The sequence below is a fragment of the Manduca sexta genome, chromosome 19 (assembly GCF_014839805.1).
Source record: "Manduca sexta isolate Smith_Timp_Sample1 chromosome 19, JHU_Msex_v1.0, whole genome shotgun sequence".
Lineage (NCBI taxonomy): Eukaryota > Metazoa > Arthropoda > Insecta > Lepidoptera > Sphingidae > Manduca > Manduca sexta.
The window spans coordinates 136534-156856 of record NC_051133.1 but is presented as its reverse complement, the minus strand read 5'-3'; the positions used below and the strand labels follow the sequence as shown (position 1 = coordinate 156856).

General features: G+C 36.6%; 1 protein-coding gene across 3 annotated transcripts in view; it reads right to left on the bottom strand.

Annotated features, from left to right (window-relative positions):
* The window catches only part of LOC115440677 (organic cation transporter protein), a 36612-nt gene extending 16495 nt beyond the window's left edge, over positions 1-20117 (bottom strand). The window contains exons 1-2 of one of the 3 annotated variants that reach the window (XM_030165090.2): positions 19967-20117; positions 15601-15818 (exon numbers count right to left, since the gene is read on the bottom strand). In XM_030165090.2, the coding sequence (XP_030020950.2) occupies positions 15601-15794 (194 nt within the window). In that variant the 5' untranslated portion in view covers positions 15795-15818; positions 19967-20117. Of the gene's footprint in view, positions 1-9754; positions 10093-15600; positions 15833-19966 lie in introns of those variants that run through there. The other 2 variants (XM_037440379.1, XM_030165098.2) reach the window with 2 other exon arrangements.
* Positions 20118-20323: the final 206 nt, after the last annotated feature.

Sequence of the window (20323 nt, the reverse complement as noted above, 5' to 3'; positions counted from 1 at the left end):
CATTAGCACTGAGCCGACAGCCGTATAATGATAGTTGATGTATTAATACGGTGTGTTTCTCCGGGAGAATTTCTTGTTTTTTTATTCTATTATATCGATATTTCAATAAGTATAACACTTCAAAAACCAAATTGGAACTTAGAATCATCCAGTTCTGAGTACAAATGCGGATATCTATAAATCGCCTTACATCATTTATACACAAAAATTAAAAGTATGGAGTAGTCATTGGTACATACGGCATCTCCACAGACTCTCAGAGACAACCGCAAAACTAGAATCTAGCTGACATTTTGATTAAAAGCAAATGAAAACCATATAGGAGCATGACCGAGAAGCCTTATTCATTTAGTTTTCACATAACAATCATGATGCAATTCCAGGTAATAAAAGCAGTCGGACATGCACACCATGCATTGCTTTTTTTAAGTTCAGCATCTTCATTTTTTACTTAAAATTCCGTTTTTCAATAAAAGGGATACATAAGGCACATTACCTCATATTATTATCCTCATAAATATTTAAACAAATAATATAAGTTGGAAATATTTAAACCGCAAAATTGTTGCCACCACAAAGTTCCGTGAATACCAAAATCCCAGCGGTTTATAAAAAGTTGAGTACTTGTCATCAGCAGACAGCACAATATTACGTCTAACGTTTGGTTTTTGTTGAAACATTAATAGAAAAAACAAACATGAACAAACATAAACTGTACATAAACATGCAGGGGAGTCACCCTAGGACATTACTTATCTACCTCAGCACTGCGCAGATAAACAATATACCCAAACATTCTCCATTACATCCCCTGTACCATTGGATGAGATCAATAGATTACCTAAGGGTAAGTGCCACCAATAAACACCACCATCAATAGAGTCATCCCGAACTTATTTTAAAAAAAAAGAGCGGATTGTACTGTTCTAATGTGCTTCACATAAGATATTATTCACAGAATATCACTTATAAGTCACAATATTGCAGCTGGAAATTAATTATAAAAAAGTGTTGTAAATAATCTAAAAACGTCCTAAGTGATAGCATCGACTATATTCGTGGGATGTTGGTGATTTACCATTGATTGACCGATTGTTGGCCCTAACTGAAGAAGGTGTCGTTTACCAACAACCTAAGAAATGGAGGTAGTTAAAACATTTCCAGTAAATGCTTAATACATTAATAAGCACTAGTAGACTTCTAGTATAAAAGGTGCCGTGAGAACTGTTGCGGTGCGTCGGGGCTGGTTGAAGCGGCGGGCGGCGGATACCGGCCGAATTACAATTACAGCGGAATGGACAGCGTCCGCTACGAGCGGCCACGCCAGGACACTTCCTACGAACATCACAAGACGCCGCACACTCGCTGCGTTATTACCTCCTGTTTACCCGCGACTCTACGAATTAATCGAAACAACACCGCTCTCAGTTTAAATTACAAAATTCTGTTTTGAGCTGCACTCGTCATTCCATGACTCAGGAGTAAATTACAAAGCTTTTTTGATTTAACACATTACCGTTAAAACCTCGTCATTACAATAAAAGTTTTTTTTTCAGTGTACTAGCCACTCTAGACTCAAAATACGTTCAGTTTTAAGTAAACACTTTTTTCTCATTTTCTTTCTCACGTCCAATAATTTGAATAATTCACAAGTCACTGATCAACTTAATCACAGATGAAAATGTTGAATACCCTTGAGTGAGTGACAGTGGGACTGCGTCGTCGCCCGCACTAAGAGGGCACATCCTCCAGACGGAACAAGCGCATCCTCCGCCCACCTCCCGAGTACCGCCAGTGCATTGCCTCCGAACAGTTTTACGTTATGTAATTTAACTAGGTCTCTCGTATGCGTGAGTACGTCCTGTTTCCTACAGAATTCTTGTGTCCAGAAAACACTCAACGTACGAATACTATACACTTGTTTTACGACTTTTCATCTAAACGGTGCTTATTAATTATAATATTCTCGACCAAATACAAAAGTCAAAAACCAATGAAGTCACAATCGATATTACATTATAATACGCTAACTGGCGAATAATACGTAAACATTGTGAAACAAGCCCTAGCCGTAACGTACACGGATATTGTTTGCCGTGACAATGATCATGCGTTTACATTGTTTGTGTTAGATATCGCAACATCTTACACAATGGTAGTTGATCTGCCGGCCTAAGGCACTAGCTCTCACAGTTGTTAGTCATTGCCGTGGGACGATACTAAGCAAGCTTCGAACATTCATCTTACTGGGGCCGTAGTAATGATATACGCTCGAGATATAACGGTCGTTCAATGATACGTACAAGCTGTTAAATCTCATAATGTAGGATAGATTACTTCCTTCGAATTCGAACCAAAAAAAAACGTCGCAGCGAAATAAAACATTTTTTTGTTCTTGAAAGGAACTTGTGTACGGGAGACATGTTACTACGCAAGAAACTGGGATTCGCGTACGCAATTGTTTTGTAATATTGTTTAATAAGACGTACTATCAACGCGAGAACTACGTCGGTAGGAATACAAGTATAACTGAGAGACACAAATCAATATCGGAGCCTTTCAATACCGATGACAATTTATTAAGGAATGCATGACAAAGACCCTAACCTCGTCTGCATGATAAGCTTGACGTATGAATAGATATCGATATTCTCGGACCGGGAGCAATGCTCCAACCACAAACATAAGTCGGTACAGTAGATAAGATGCAGTACTGGAGTATACCTCGAGAATAACATCGTTAAGGTTAACATTTTGGGACTTTTTATTAATGACATGGAATGATCGGCTACTCTTTAGGCAATTTTCTCTATAATCGATGTTCGGATAAGCAAATACTATTGGAAAAGAATAACTATTACTGCATCCTGCAAGAGTGGTAGCCATTACCTACGTATCGTATACAAAACTGGTCCAATAACAAGTTTTAAGTATGAGAAAAGTCTCAGTTTAGCTCAAGCCGTTGAGGTAACAAGTTTGGGTCCGCCAAAGTTTATGAACGTGATTGACAGGTGATAGATGGTGCAAATAACCACTCAGTGTTATAGGAATAAAATTCTATCCAGGTTTCTAATTGAAATACCTAGATACCTGTACTGTTGAGCTGAGTTCTGAATACTGAATATGATGAATAATCCTACCATTTTCGATATACATAGATATTTTGAAATCGAATTGAAAGGAAAATAGTTTAAAAAACAAAATATAAGTACATAGTTTTACGTGCTTTATCACGGGTGAAAATTATATTCATAACAATCGTTATGACTGAATGTTCAATGTTTAAAGTTGTAGATTATCTCTAAAAAATATCGTATAGGCAAATAACGATTGCCGATCTTTATTACGGTAAAAGTCTTTTAAGCCTTGACTGTTAATTACTCGCACGACAGCAACCACTGAATCTGATGTGTTGGACGGTTTTTCTGCTGTTCATGGACGGTTTTATAGCTTACCATCAAGCGAACGGCGAACGGCTCGTTTCGTCATTCAAAGTATTAGTTAAAAAAATGTTTGGTACAATTTGCAACAGTTTAATTCAAATAAAAAAAGGAAGATTTCCATTCAAGTTTGCCAGAATTATATACTATTTTATTACAGTTACATCGACTACCCTTTGAATACCATTTTCCATAATACAGTGTACGTAGAGTAGATGGTATAAAATCAAGTATTTATATGCGGTCCCTCCCGCCCCGCAAGACGTGTATTAATTGTAAAGCGGTATTACTTAGACTAAAACAATGCATCATTTGTTTACCGTGAGATAAAAAAACAAATGACTTATAGTAATTTTATAGCGGTCATTAAAGTATCATCACAAAGAAGAATGATCTGTTGTGGCAGCGAATGACAATCATATTAATATAGGCTAAGTGTAGCACGCCTATCTGCCTGGACAGTATCACCGATTTGTCTATTTATCACTAATAATGCATAAATGCAGTTTGCAAATCGATGCAATGATAATTAGATTTTACTTAAGTTAGGTACTAAAGGGAAGTCGGCAGCAATCGAGTTATATGGACCGTTCGCCACTGCTGTTTATACAATTTTTATGCAGGTTATGTTACCATGTAGAGGATATTAAAATCAGTAAAGGCACTATACATTTTAGTGCATAACATCGAATATCTCAGCAGAAGAAGCGCTCTGCAGTGCCGCACAATGTTTTAACAATGGAAGTTTTGAATATATAATATGTTTGATTTATTGAAAAAGCTAAATTATTGCTGCAGTTTCCTGCTCATTTCATGATGTAGTCGTGAAACCAACTCATTGATTGAACACACACACAAAATCACACATTTATCCTCGAAGGGGTATGCAGATGCGCAACCAGGGCACCCACTTTTCGCCAAGTGTGTTCCGTCCCATGATGTGATAGGGTGCAAAGCCTATCGCCATATTGGGCAAAAATTCCAGACTCCGGGCTGATACTGAGCAGAAAAACCCAAAAAATATCACTTTGCCCAACCCGGGATTCGAACCCATGACCTCAGAGCGCTGTCGTACCGCGGATGCAGTACAACTACGCCACCAAGACAGTCTCTATCAAAATGAAGTCATCATTGAAAAAACATTGTTAAATTCACGGTGCTAAATACAAGCGCTGAAATAATTTTCAAATAATTTTAAAATGCCAAATATAAATCAGGGCCAAAATATTAATTTACTGATTTACATTACGATATTATGCGCATTTTGAATTGAATATTATGATAATTTTATATTTTGCACATTAACTCACAAGCTTTAAGGATAAAAATTTGAATCAACTATTCACTGGAGCGGAACATAATATTAAGTTAGTTGTAATAAACGAAATCTTGGATAAACACAGGTCTAAACCGTAAATTATGTTATGTTCTAAACTGACTCACATATTATTTTGTCTTGTTTGTGATGTATTTATTTTGCAACTGCTGATAACAGTTTTTATAACAACATTTCTACAACTATAGAAAATAAGTATTTATATATAATATATCAAATTTAAGTACGAAAATATTTATGATACATTCTTTAAGTGACTGCCTCGGTGGCGTAGTTGTATTGCATGTCCGGTACAATAGCGCTCTGAGGTCCTGGGTTCGAATCCCGGGTCGGGCAAAGTGATATTTGGGTTTTTCTGCTCAGTATCAGCCCGGAGTCTGGAATTTGTGCCCGATATGGCGATAGGCTCGCTCCCTATCACATCATGGAACGGAACACACTTGGCGAAAAGTGGGTGCCCTAGTTGCGCCTCTGCATACCCCTTCGGGGATAAAATGCGTGATGTTATGCATTCTTTAATTAAATGATTATTTTCAATTTATGCAAATGTTGCGAATCACAGTACATCATCATCGGAACTACGAAGACCATAAAAACAACAGCAATTGAATAGATCGTTAAGAAGTTTTTTGCTCGTGACATTGGCGAGTTTCCTACTTTGTTTATTTATGAGTTGTAAAAAACTCATCACTAGAGTCTTTGGAAACTGTGACAAATTATTATTGCCGACGATCCGTTAAGTCCTCAAATCCCATTGCTATTCTTAACTGCCCTTTAAATGTTTGTTAAATAATAAATAAATAAGTTTGTCCATCATCCATGTACTCACAAAAAACAGTTACATTAATTGGCGAGCCTAATAAAATAAATAAATAGTCCCTAGGGTGCAGCGCAGTGTACGTTGTTGTGACGAGGCTGCAAAATGGCTATCCACGTGTTTTATCTCCGGCACGGATAAAATATATTATGTTATAAACAAAAAATTGTTTAAAACTAACTGAACCAATAAAAAAAGCTGAAAAATACAAAAAAGTCGTAGCGTAAAGTAATTACAATGATATCACTTCCGCATGCCCCGTCAAAATAAAATGAAGGGAAAATCGTACGACATAACAATTTTTTAGGAGCATAAGCATACAAAAATAAGTGGTAATTAACAAAATACAAACTTTAATAAACAAATTACTACAACTTAAATTAAACAATAATTTTATTTTCGAATACCATCAAATTAAGATCGAATTATCTGTTATTTGTAAAGTTATGATGATTAAAATAAAAAGAAGGCAAATAAAAACAAAGCCACGTATTCACTTCCTGAGACAAGATTTTCCTGCATAATAAGTTTCTAATATTTACCCGCTCGTCCATCCTCAACAATAAGGAACCTTATCTAGTGTTGAGGAAACCCTGAGTTTCCTTTAACCTCGTAAGGAGCGGAAGATTTAACTCTAGTATAAATATTATTAAAGCTTATCATTATATTACGAGCAATGATACCGAGGGTCACGGACAATTCCACAGGGACTAAAGTTTGTCGCCCAAATATTTATAATAAAATTTAAAATATTCTAATGGTAATCACTATAAATTTCCATGAGCAGCATGAACCCTTTCTCCATTTTGGGACGTTACACGGACGAGCAGCGATACTTATATACTGGGTTGAATGTTCTTCAACCATACTTGCATGTTTACTTGGCTACAGACATAGACAATGCGATGATATCTACTAAATACAGACATTTTGCCTTCCTATCGGGCAGTCAAATTGCAATAGGGTACCGGACTCATTTTTGTTCTTTACTATTATCAAATATTTACATAATATAAATTATAACACAGAAGGAATTATTAAAATCCGGTAAAAAATCAACAAGTTATAAGTCTTTGAATTTCGGTGGAAGGGGTAATTAACAAGAAACAGAAAAGAGACGAAATACCCACATGTGACGTCATCGGGAATTACGACGCGTGCGAAAAAAAGAGATGAAGCGATATCCCCACATCGCGCCCACTTCGGCACGTTACAATATTTTAAATATGAATTACTCGCTCATTTTTTAACCAATAGTTATGCAGTTTTCGCAGGAGTGCTTCTTTTTGGTATTATTAACCATTACATATAGAATAATATACAAATCAAGCATAGGCCGGTCCCCTATTGCCAAAAATTATGGCAGATAAGCAATTATACGGAAGGTATGACACCTTTCATACGTTCCATAGAATTATTTTTCCTACAACCCGCGCCGCTCTGTCCAGCCGATCGTGGCTGAACGATATTACCTATCTCGTGTTAACAATTCTTAACTACGAGGTTTATCCTACAACAATTACTAACATATTTGAGTATCACCTATATAATTTACTAAAATCAAACTGCAGTCTTAAAACTGCTCAGCATAGAATTAAGTAAATGTATCGGGTAATACCGAGGTCTGTGTACTTAAATTCTATCGGTGTAGCAACTCAAGCACGCGATATTTGAACAAAATGTTAAGACGATTGGCAAACAGTTAGAAGTTCGCATATGATTATTGGCGCGGCGAGCGCGGCGTGGCGCTGCGCGTGAGGAATGTCCGCGCGAGGCTGTCGTTGCAACACTCACTACCGACCAAGTTCAAGGCATGGACTTCAATGTCTGTTTAACTAAATGTTGAATCGTGTAAATTACTCGCCTGATAGTTAGCACTTAGAGTCTCATAGAGGCGAGCTGGTCATGAAATATTTTATAAAAGCTGAAAGAAACATGTAGTTGATCGTAAACGTACTAACTTATATCTGTGAGAAGTAATATAGCTCTCAAAACTACTGACTCCTCATGCTAAGTTAATAGATGTTGAGTTATCCATGGTAATCACGCTGGTCCATCATAACAGGCCACAAGTTATGCTGTTAATTCAGTCACAGATATAAATAAAGCGTTGGTCTCCCACAATTGAGTCCCAAAGCTATCGGCAGATATTAGTGGTTATTCTAGGTCATTCATAAAAAAAACAAGCAATTACCATATCAGCTCTTAACTGTAATATGTTTCAAATGACATTACACGGCATTCGGTTCATTATGCGCGATGTCAACCGCTGAGAAATAATATGTTAAAACACCAGAAAATCGTCGCGACGTGGATATTTGTAACAATATAAATTGTGACACAATGACGTTGAGGAAATGATTGAAGCTTCGTAATTGTAGAGACGTCGGCAGTTTTGTCTACAGACAAATAGCACATCTACAACTGTCATTCAGAACTGCCCTCATATTATATTTGCTACGGCTAGAGATTTTCGGAAAGTCTGCAAACCCTCTCCGTTTGCCATATCTCCGTCTTATATCGACTATACTGTTATGTTATGTTGATATAATTTCTTTGATTGTTCGAAATTTAAATGATATTTATGGTAAAGTCGCAAGCAAACGCTAACGTAAAACAGTTCGTTGTAGGTAAGTTCGACAGAACGAATTAGCGATTTGTGCGAAGAACGGAATTATGGCATTAGTGATCATATTTCTAAAACCTAAGTAAATAAGAACCAATTGTTAATGAAATACGTACCTATAATTCCACGTGGATATTCCCTGTAATCTATATCTACCGCGATCTCACCACATCTAAAGAACCGCGTGGTAAACAGCGCTACGCAGAATATAATTGATACAGCTAGTAAGGATACCGGATATTTTTAATAGCGACCATAAATAGATGAGAAGCTCGCCTTTTGAATGAGCCTGGCTGGTAATATTGTGGACCACTGAGAGAAATTACACCTTTGAGGATTAGTATCATCATCAGCATCAGCCACATGGCGTCGACTACTAAATATAACCCCCCCCCCCCAGCCCTAGCCTAAAGATTTCCCGATTCATTACGTATACAGACTAATACATTTATAATTGCGTGTCACTTTTGTTTTACCGGGTGTGGTAATCGCGATACCATACCTGGATGCACTAACCACAATAGTAAGCGCAGCCCGAGAAAAAACTTTTCTATGCTGAGAAAAAATCACCAATGACTGTTGATCACTGATTGCCCGCAAAACATTGGTATTTTCATCAGATGCAGGGATCTCAACTTCCTGCTTTGGATTGTTGAAAACAATTATTTTATGCCTGTGGTGACTGAGTTATTTCGAGCCGCCTGCCGTATTCCAACTTCCTGTATAAACTACGGCAAACTGCATTAAATAAAACCATACAATGTTGTCAGAGCCGGAATCGAACCCAGCAACTGTTTAGTAATAACATATTATTTGCTGCCACTTGACTAAGGGGGAAATCCGAAAAATCTACGAAAATATCAAGAATAATAATAAAAATTTCCGCGCCTACACACAAACAAATATTATGATAAACTTTAAAATATAAGCTTCCGGTACATTTAGGGGATCACACGACGGCGTTTATACAATAACACAGTAATAATTATATATAGTACACACTGTTGTCTATTTCATTTATTCATTTAAATTTCTTTCATTTAATAATAGGTAGCTCATGTGTACGTATAAGGTATGGTATTGGAGCTCTTCTAATTCAATATTATTATTTTGTGTTTTATTATGGAGGGCAAGTTTATTTTTCGAACTTAAAATTTAATTCCAACAACATTCAACTAACGTGTATTTTTTCATTCGAATAACAAAATTGTATTCTACTCAGAAATTGAACACCTCACCGAACCCTCACAGATCACCGCACGAGTCCGCTGCTGCTTGGTATTTTAGTTCATAATTATTTATGAAATGCCAAGGTATTTTAACTTAAGTTTTTTTTTTATCTTTTAATGATCAAGTCGCATATTTTTGTTTTAATGAAAAAGTACTTAATCCTACCCGTCAGAAATAAATTTCCTAAGTCTATACATCGCGATTGTGTTGACGGATTCGAAGATACAGACAGTAGTTTAGCTAGTAGAGGCGTTTCTTAACATTTTGCAACGTCCGATGAATAGTGGAAAGCGAGTGGTAGGTACCTGTACGGCACGTCTGCGGCGAGGAACACGTAGTTGACAGCATAGAAGGCGGCAATGAACACCGGCAGCGCCAGCAGGACATAGTTTATCAAGTGAAACCTTCGGAACTGGCCCAGCTCGTGCATCAGCCGCTCCGGATCCACGCCGCTACTCGCGCTGTACACTTCCGCACTCATCGCTAAATATATCAAATATTCTCCAAATAATACTGATTTCAATTTATATGCGCGGCGTATTTAATCGAATTATAATTGTCGCGTAAGTAATGTGTTGCGCATGCGTAGCGGCGGCGGCGACGTCGCGGTGCCACTGACAACTCCTGCGCACCAGCCGCTACATCGGCCCAGAGCACATCAACTGCGTCCTTACGACGCTTTTTTAAATGTCATTGAGCAATTAGGCCTTCTTCTCTACATCTAAACTATGTTTTCGTTTTTTTCAACAGATAAATGGATGTTTCTCATTTTTTTTATTGTCACAAGTTAGTTACTTAATACTGAGCCATTCATTTTAAACACCGACCAGTCTAACCAGCGTGTATAAACTCTATTGACCTTATATTAACTCGACAAATTATCACTCAATATTAAAAATTTTACAACCAGATCAAAATACCGCGCAAAAAAAAAAGATTAAGTATAAGATAATTCATGATCAGTTTTAGATGATTTGAATTTGTATTCGAAAGACATCAACTCGTGGGGAGAAAATGAATATTTAAACGCATTGTGCAAGAATTATTAATTTATCTCAAGATGAACCTACAGTTTTAAGTAAAAAAATTTATTTTGCGTCATAAATGTTAAATAATATTCTTTTACCGAAAGATCAAATTAATAATACCAAAAATAATATGCTGACCTATCTATTACTATGATAGTGCTGTCGAAATTCATAATCGGATTCAAATACGAATACAAACATACATTTTTATATGTGTGTTATATAAAGAAATTTTCTAAAACAATTAATTCAAAAGTCATAAAAACGTTTTATAGTTATAAATGTTGAATAACAAATTACCTATTCAAACTTATTTATTGATTAAATATCTATACGTCATAAATATTATGCTATTACTTGATGTAGGTCACAAAAGCAAGAAATGAAAAAGAGTGTTAATTAGGATTGAAAACTGTGCCCGGAACAAATCCAACAATCCTTTTCACCTTTCACCGTTTTTATCAATAAACATATTATTGCTAATATTTTATGATTAGTGTATGTACTTTAGGAAGGCCGCAAGGAGACTGAAATTTTTGTCCCCGAGCAGCGTACAGTAGACTTTCAGTATTTGTATGTTATTATTATTTCTACTTATGTCAAAATGTTACCCCGTTGCATACTATGTCAAGCTAAGATTTTCTGTGTGCCAAATTTCATTCAAATCCATTCAGCAATTCTTTTGCGTTTAATTTTAACAAATGAACTTCCACATTTATAATTTTAGTAGCAAGCAGGTATCTAAGCGGAAAGATAACACCAGCGCCTGTGGCACTCGCCTGCGAGCAGCCGGCGCGCGTCTCATGACATTTGCTCCGAAGTCAATCAGGCGCTTTGTGAAACGCCATTCTCCAAACAAAAAAAGGTACTGCAACTTGTGTCATCGCAAAACATTATTATGCAAATTTCATGTAGCTGGCACTCACGACTAATAAAGGTTTGGGACTATCTATCTTGTCAACTAAGGCCAAGTCGAAATAATAAATAATTACCAAGTATCTATGTCTGTATGTAGTTTTATATTTTGGTGATAAATAATACAATGATGAGTCATGATACTTCGCCGCACAGCGAACAAATACAAATAAAACCTATTAAACAAACTTCGTTTTTTTATTTTGTTATTTCAGTTGACTCAAGATCCATACATCAATATACCAGATATTTGGCTATATGAACAGCCCTAAGAGTAAATTTAAATATCGGTATCTATATAACACTTCAATAATAACATTCGTACAAGAATCTTTTCCTCTATAACTAACTAACAGTTTCATAAGATATAAGCAATAACAATTTGCGAAACATTAGATTGGGCGCCGTACAAAACATAACACAAAGACTTCAAATCAAGCGTTTCAACACCCCATACAATGAGACGCGGTAATCATTTATTTGCCTTTTTATACAACTAAAGAACGAAAAGTGCAAGTCGTTCGCCTAATGGTCAGTGCCATGACTATCTACTGAGTGTCAAAACCGCCCAGATCCTCAATTTACAAAGTAGGTACGTATTGCATGACACTACATTAAACTCATCACACAGAGACTTTAGACGCAGTCTTATCATCATTATTATCAGCCTCTAGCAGCCCCCAACTTTACCCAATCACCAGCTTGTGCTAACGACCTTTCGCAAATCTTCATTCAATCTATCTGGAGGGCATCCTACATTACAAAGCTAGCTGACTTGTAGTCTCCATTCGAATACAGTTTGCCACCTTTCGACACACTCTGTGACGCCGGGAATGAAGCGATTGTTCAATGAGTGATCCCAGATCTAATATCTGTTTAATATGTCGCTTAGGTTTTTTACACACCCGTAGGTAACCAGAGGTGCAACTAGTAAGTACCTTCTCTATCTATAATATTTTAATGTGATAATTTGCAATACTCGCTTTAAATCTAAGGTCTACACTTAATAATAAATAGTGCTATAATGTTAATATTATTTACTTTTCAGTACGTGTATAATGTATTTATGTAGGTACTATGTTTTCGACTGGACTACTACGCATGCTTTTTAGTTTGCATTTTCAGTAGTCGAGTCGTTGATATAATTCTAATAACTAGTCCCGGTGAACTCTTTAGGATTTGGTTCGGGTACAGTCCGAACCAATTAAAATAGTTGGTGTTTTATTGATTAGTCAAGAATTGAACAAATCACACGTCATCATGTCTTTATAGACAGAGGTGCAACCAGGACAACCACTTTTAGCTATATGTTTTCCGTCTCATGATGTGAGAGAGTGCGAGCCTACCGCCATATCGGATAAAAATTCCAGCGCCCAGACTGACAATTTGAAATTCGGGTTGACGAATTTCAAATTCTTCGACAAAAAGGTGAAAATCAAATAATTTATAGTTTATCCGACGCGACCGTCTATTTGTTATATTGTTGATCCAAAATTATACCTATTTTTAGCTTGAGATTTACCCGCGTATTTGCCAAACCATTAAATATTATAAAATAAAGTCTCTCACCGCATCTGTTTGGGTGAACGCGATAAACTCAAAAACTACCGAACGTATTTCGATTAACTTTAATACGACAGTTTAAGTCCCTGAAAGTACATGGGTTACTATTTATCCTGGAAAAACTCTTTCACATGGGCGAAGCCAACAAAAGCTAGTATGTAATCTATTGTGTACAATAACCATTTATTTTAAATCTTTGAGGAAAATAACAAGTCTTTTATATATCGCTTTCGCTGTCACGGTGCAGCGGCACTGTAAATAAATAATATTGCTATTGAAACCGCGTAACAAGTTGTTTAACTAACCACAACTCTGTGCCTTTTTAGCAGCCAACTGAGCAAGTGGGTCAGATGATGGTGGGCAATCACAACCATGACTTTACAGTATAGAGATATTAAGGATTGCCGTCGCATAAGAAGAGCGGGCGTATTTTAAACGTGTCAGCTATTTCACTTAAGCTCCACGCAAACGCTGCCAGCAACTAGACACACAATACACTCTGTTGTATAAAGTTCGTAAGCCCAAAGATAACCCGCCTATTATCCATTTTCCAGCACTTGAGAACATTGTAGTCAATGTAACTACTGGATATAATAAAACTTAACATCTCATGCCTAAGGATGTCAAGCGCAGTGGAATACCAAACAATACATTGTAATTCAATGTGTTGGGTAGTGTTTCTACTGTTTCTACTGTTTATGGGCGATAATATAGTTTAACATTAGGCGAATGGCAAGCTCGTCTCGTCATTCCAAGTGAAAAAAGTAGTTTCTGTAAATGTTGTATAAGTCAGAGACCTCTTTCCGCAAGCCTGTCACCCGTGCACACGGGTATGACGTCTAAAACTTACATGATGTTAATGCGCATATCCGGACGTGACAGTTCAATATGGCCGATCATCCGATCAGCCGATGGACAAATTAACCCATTGTGACCGATGCATAGCGCAGGTAATGGAGGCCACGTGACGTCATCGCTCGCTGTATTTCGGTACAATAATATTCAACTGCTATGTTAGGGAATCGGTGGTCGTTTAACAGCAACCCATGCGGTAAATATAAGAAACAACACGCAAAAGCCGCCAGAGAAGCTATAAAGGAGTTAAAAACTTTTGTCACCAAGAACGTGGTCTTAGGATCATTCCCAACCTCGAGGGAATATGGTTTATGATGAAAGATTAGCGTAAATTATTGTTTTTATTGAACAGTTCTGGTATTTCCTACTTGAAGACGTTTTTATGCTCATTTGGCTTGTATTTCCCCACAACACATTCACCTAATATTTTATTATTTTAACATCAGTGTTATTGCACGTTGAATACAAGTATAATTGAATGCTTTGTGAGGTTTTTATATGTAAATTTCATTGTAATACAAAGCAGATAGTGAGAATTGTAATAATATACCAATACGTCATACATGTTACTTACTATTACATAACAGGTATAATATTTATATAATATGTTTTATTTGCATATATCTACGTGGCAGTCATAGTTTTATTATCTTACTAATATGACAAATGCTAAAGTTTGTAGAAATGTTTGGATGTTTATTAATACATTTAGTGTCAGCTTAAAGGTTTTGTATGAAATTTGGCACACGGGAAGACAATGTTCTGGATTAAGACATTGGGTCTTTATCCCGGTAATTTCCTCCCGTGGGAAATGATATATTTTTGTAAATAGTTTGCTCTGATGACGTGCTCGTGGCGTTATGGGTCGCCACAGAGTTTTAAACTTTTATAGCGAGGAAGGCTTTTCACGCCGTAGAAGCCACGAACAACACCTACTCTTAAATAATGTGACAAAACCCAAACAGGTATCCATAAACCTGAAGGAGTATGTGTAACTCGATCAACCACTATATAGTGTAAACCTCCTAGCATCCCACGTTTGTAAGGGGCTCACATATCGACCTATCGGAAGTGTATTTAATTCAGACAACTCAGTTATTCTTCTTATAGGAAAACTATATAAAGTTTAGAAGATAATAACGATAGGAATCGCTTGCGCAATGATTAATGTTTTCCTTAAATACCTCACCTCCGCCCGCATAGTGATTTATAGAGGAAAGTAACCAGGAAAAGTGTAAATTCTTCACAGCGTTAAGAGTCCACCGTCTTGAAGAAAATCTAAGCTACATGAAGAACTTACGTGGATATGGATGACAAAGACAGTGGTGAAGACGGAGAAATTGTCCACCAACCCCAAATAAATAAGGCCAAAGCAAGAGAAAGATGAGGCATATCATAGCAATTGACAAGATCATCGTTTATATCAGAATTTATCATAATTGTTACCAGTAGATTGATACAAGAATGTTTTCCCAGATACTTGACTCTGAAATTACTTCCACATAACAATGTCATTTTATTAACGTTTACCGTATCTGTATTTAAGATGTGACTGCATTTGCGTCAGAATGTTTCGGAATAAAATACTTGATTAAAACCGCTGCCATTATAAAATCGAAATATTTTACTAAAAAAAATTAAAAACTTGGTCCAATTAAATTTTCAGTATAAGTTAAACGCTTTTATAAGATAAACTTGTTCAACGTCTTAACATACAGTTTGAAGAATAGTATTGAACCTATTCATGCTGCAGACAATATTGCCTACACCCAAAACATAAGTGAACTGACCTGTAGGGCACGTCTGCGGCGAGGAAGATGTATGTGGTGTGCAGCAAGCCCACTTGGATCGCGGCGAAGGCGACCATCGCGTACATCCTCAAGTGGAACCGGCCCGCCTGGCCCAGCTGCAGCAGCACGCTCTCCGCGTCCACTCCGCACGCCAGCTCGCCCCTCGCTCCCACCTTTCGCTCCGCGTCGGCCATGCTGCGGCTTGGTTCCGGCGCGATCTGTGTGGACACGAGCGAGTCAACTCATCGACTGATCATCAGATCATGATTCGATATTTAATCGATGCTGTAGTTTCGGTTGTGATTGGGGCAGTTTGTGCGAACTATTGTCATATATTTTAGTATGTGATATAATTAGCTTTTGCTCGTGGCATTGGCCGTGTGAAAGGGTTTCCCGGAACAAAAGTCCCGCTATATATTTTTCGTATTGATTATAGCATAATGTTACATAGTCTATATCCTAAGTCTATAACCTTCCTCAATAAAAAGACTATCCAACACTAAAAGACTTTTTAATAAAAATCAATAGTTCCTGAGATTACCGCGTTTCAACAAACAAACTCAGCTTTATATTAGAGTATAAATTCATTTTTATATTAAACTTCAAACGCATTTATAGAAAAAATAAATACAAAAAAAAACATTTACAAAAATTTTAAATGTCCATTAAATCCATATCCCTAATTCCTCCCATTAGTAAAGAAGTCTAGTGCACGGCTTAACTATTCAAAATTACTTACATTTTTTCTGACACTGATAACTGAAACAAGATTGTTCCTATCTGAATTAACACAGTAATTTACGTTTTCAACACAAAGTAATATGTGAAACGGAAGCGCAACTTAAAATTATGTAAATATCACTACCACTAACTACCACTAGAAGGATTATTTGAGCGCAGCAGAACTTTAACAAGTATGAGTAGATAGGGCGCGAGAGTTTTTATATCACTGAACACAACATACCCGAAAATCCGCGCTGTTTTCCTTTTAGGCAAAGGTAACACTACGATCAAGCCGACTCATTCTGGCTGCACTAAAACTAACTAATGAACTAAACAATGAACAACATTATATTAAGACAACTATATAAACCAGGAAAGAAATTACATACTATGTGAATTTTATTTTCTATATTTGGTTTTATTGAAATCGATCTCAATAAAATTATTAAGATGGGTAGATTAAATTTAAAAAAAATAAATGTTCAATGGCCTTGTTATTTCGCTTTGTAATTATGACAAGTTGTTTTGTTTATTTTCTAAGCTTTATTGTCGTAACTAAAATAAATTATGACTATAATCTTGTGATTGCTTTAATGGGCGTTATTTTTTTTTCAATTTAATTTAATTCAACAAATTTAAAACACTGATTAATTTATTTATTAATATTATTATAATATTAATCCGGCTAAACGTGATTTTCAGTCTTGTCATAACAGAACTCATCGAGGTTTATGTCATAATGTATACGGACTGACGCTGTTCAATGGATTGCAAACATGGATGTTGAATATGAAAAATGTACATTTAATTATTTCAACTGATATTAAAGTTTACTGTGAGGGACAGTAGGTACCGCACCCCTCACATACTAGTTGAGTTAGAATAAACGTTGACGTTCGTGGTGATAATTATAGAAACTGTCATCAGACCTTGAATGAATTTTATTCTATGTAACAATAGGACTACTTAATCGTTTTGTTACTTTTATTAATTCAGCACATCGTCGTTGGAGATAAAATGCTTGTCATGCCGACTGAACTAATATTTACACAAATTCTAGGCCATTTCTTTAGGGTAAATTTGTACGACCAGCCGCCGCAGGCGCAGTGGAAAAACAATCGCTTTTTTTTAAATTGAATATAAAAGTGTTTCGATTAATATCAAGTATATCGTTTTATACTTGGAATAAATATAAATACTCGCTATTTACATAGTGTAATTGAATGTATGTGTGTTTGTGCGTTACAAATCAACTCAATGTTAAAGTAATAGCTTATTTTTAAAACAATGTTTTTATAAATTATCTGTCACGCTATTCATCTGAGAAGGTCATATTTAGAGCGCACGCGCGGTGCCAAAAATTAAAAACATGCAAACATATAATAACGGTCGATCAGTAAGTCCTTCGCAAATATTGCACGTAACATACCACGGAAGTAAATTGATATTGTAATCTGCGTGAACACCACGAGATTACGAATAAAATCGTAATCAATGTATGTTACAGGACTTTCTTTGATATTAGTTATGAGAAATCCAATTTCTTAATTACTATTCCACAATTTATTTAAAGACAACATAAATACATACATAACATCACGCATTTATCCCCGAAGGGGTATGCAGAGGCGCAACTAGGGCACCCACTTTTCGCCAAGTATGTTCCGTCCCATGATGTGATAGGGGGCGAGCCTATCGCCATATCGGGCACAAATTCCAGACTCCGGGCTGATACTGAGCAGAAAAACCCAAATATCACTTTGCCCGACCCGGGATTCGAACCCAGGACCTCATAGCGCTATTGTACCGGACATGCAATACAACTACGCCACCGAGGCAGTCAAAAGTATTTAAAGACAAAATGTTATATATTGTCATTGTTTGGAATGTAAACATTATTCTTCATAGAAAATAATGTGGACGACCATGTACCTACCACCTACCCAACGAAGGCATCCTATAATTGTTTTACCAGCATAATATATGAAACACTAAACACATACCAAAATTGTAATCACAAGCCTTGTACCTACTTACTAATATCTCTAGTAAGTGGGTAACTATTAAGGTCAAATAATACTATTATTCGTATTATTATTCGTATTTCAGTAACGTGGCGTGTAATGAGCTACCAACAAATTGAATAAATAGATAAGGGACGGAATTATCAGTACACCAAATTCTTCATTAAATTACTTGAAAAATAAAATATTTTGTGATTTATTGATGATTCTATGATTTACTAATTTTATGATTAGAGGTAGCTGATAATATTTTCTAAAGAAATCAATACAGCCTTCCGTTTCATTACACCGATTATATGCGAATTCCATCTTCGGGGGTAAATTGCAGTTACGGACGTTCTAATCGAAGGACACCTTTTGTAGGTGGTTTGGATAAACAGAGGATTTACCCCCCAAGACGGAATAGAGCCCCATGACCGTACTGTAAATTATGTCAACCGCTTACAACGCGTTAATGGTATAGTAAGCAAATCAAAATAACTCATCTGTAAGTATGTTTAACAAGCTTTATTCTGATTGGTCCGGTTGCACTAGCATCCGACGGTAAGGTTTACGAGAGACAGAATATGTAACTGGATTGCTTACTAGATGAAGATCATGAAAAATGTCTCCGCGTGTGAGTAAGTGGATTGGTAGAAAATTATTTTATTAAATAAAAATGTCTACTGTGAGTTCATTTAAGTACTTTATAGACTTTTAATAACTAAAATATTGAAGATCTTACATTTTTTTATAAATGCGGTCAAATCTACGCAGTTACGTTACGAACTAAATTTCAAAATTATAAATGATCTTACAAAGTAGAAGATATAGTTTCTAAATTTCGTTGTACGCAGAGATCACTTTATAAGTAATATAATGTTGTTTAATACGATAAATAAATTCTATTAAACGTATGCTCGTTTGCCTCTTATAACGAGCATGTTTAAAAACTTAATTGTAACATGAAAAATGCATAATTATGTCGACGGATGAGGAAAATCATTACTTTTCAATCTAAACTCTATTTAATCCCTACTCCACTTACCATCGTGCAGTCGAATCCCTTTACCATGTCTATATAAACAAATAACATCATCGACTGATGAGAAATGCTCCATCTCTCGAGAGCCGCAAGTGAAACACTGTTTACCGAAGGCGCGGGTCGCTGGGACAACCCGACATGAGTGGTTTTTCACTGTGACCGACATCCAGTCAAGCTCCCTAATATTATATGTATAGATGTATCAAAAATAATAAACAACATAAACCCTTCTGTGTACTCACACTACTTGTAAAGACGAATCTACTTGGTACCATTACTTGCAGAATAGTAAATAGAACCGCGCGAGAGACATGTTGTTATTGCCAGACTTCTTACTCGGAAAGTGAGGAGGACACACGCACAAAAATTGTAAAGATAAAAAACAAATCAATATTTCTTACAATTAATAACTGTCATTCAGTAATATATAAGTCGAGACGAGAGTGATCTGCCACCACTGCCGATAAGCAGCAGTCTGCTAATGGACAGTTGAAACAGATCACACTCGTCTCCAATGTTAAAAAAACATTACAATGGCATACAGAATCACAAATTTTTACAACATATAAACAGAGAACAGATAAAAAATACTTACTTGGCAAAATCACTGATGTGTAAAATCACAGGTTAGCTGGGTGATGAGTTCGCGAACCGACGTGCCTCCTCGAGTACCGACGCACGTGAGCTGACTGGAGGTGTGGCAGCTCAGCGGCCTGCGGGCTACGGCAGCGGCGACGAAGCACTGCGGACGGCAGCGCCGGCGCCGCGGCTGCTGCGAGGGCCGCCGCACCACCCGCTATTAGGTCAAGGGCACCGCTCTCTCCATCTGCACTACACTTGCATTACAAAAGATAGACACTGGCATCTACCGCTGAACGCACACGACAGTTTATATCGGTGTCGGATCGCCACTGGCAGAAAAATATGCCTAAAATTTTTATATAATTCGTTT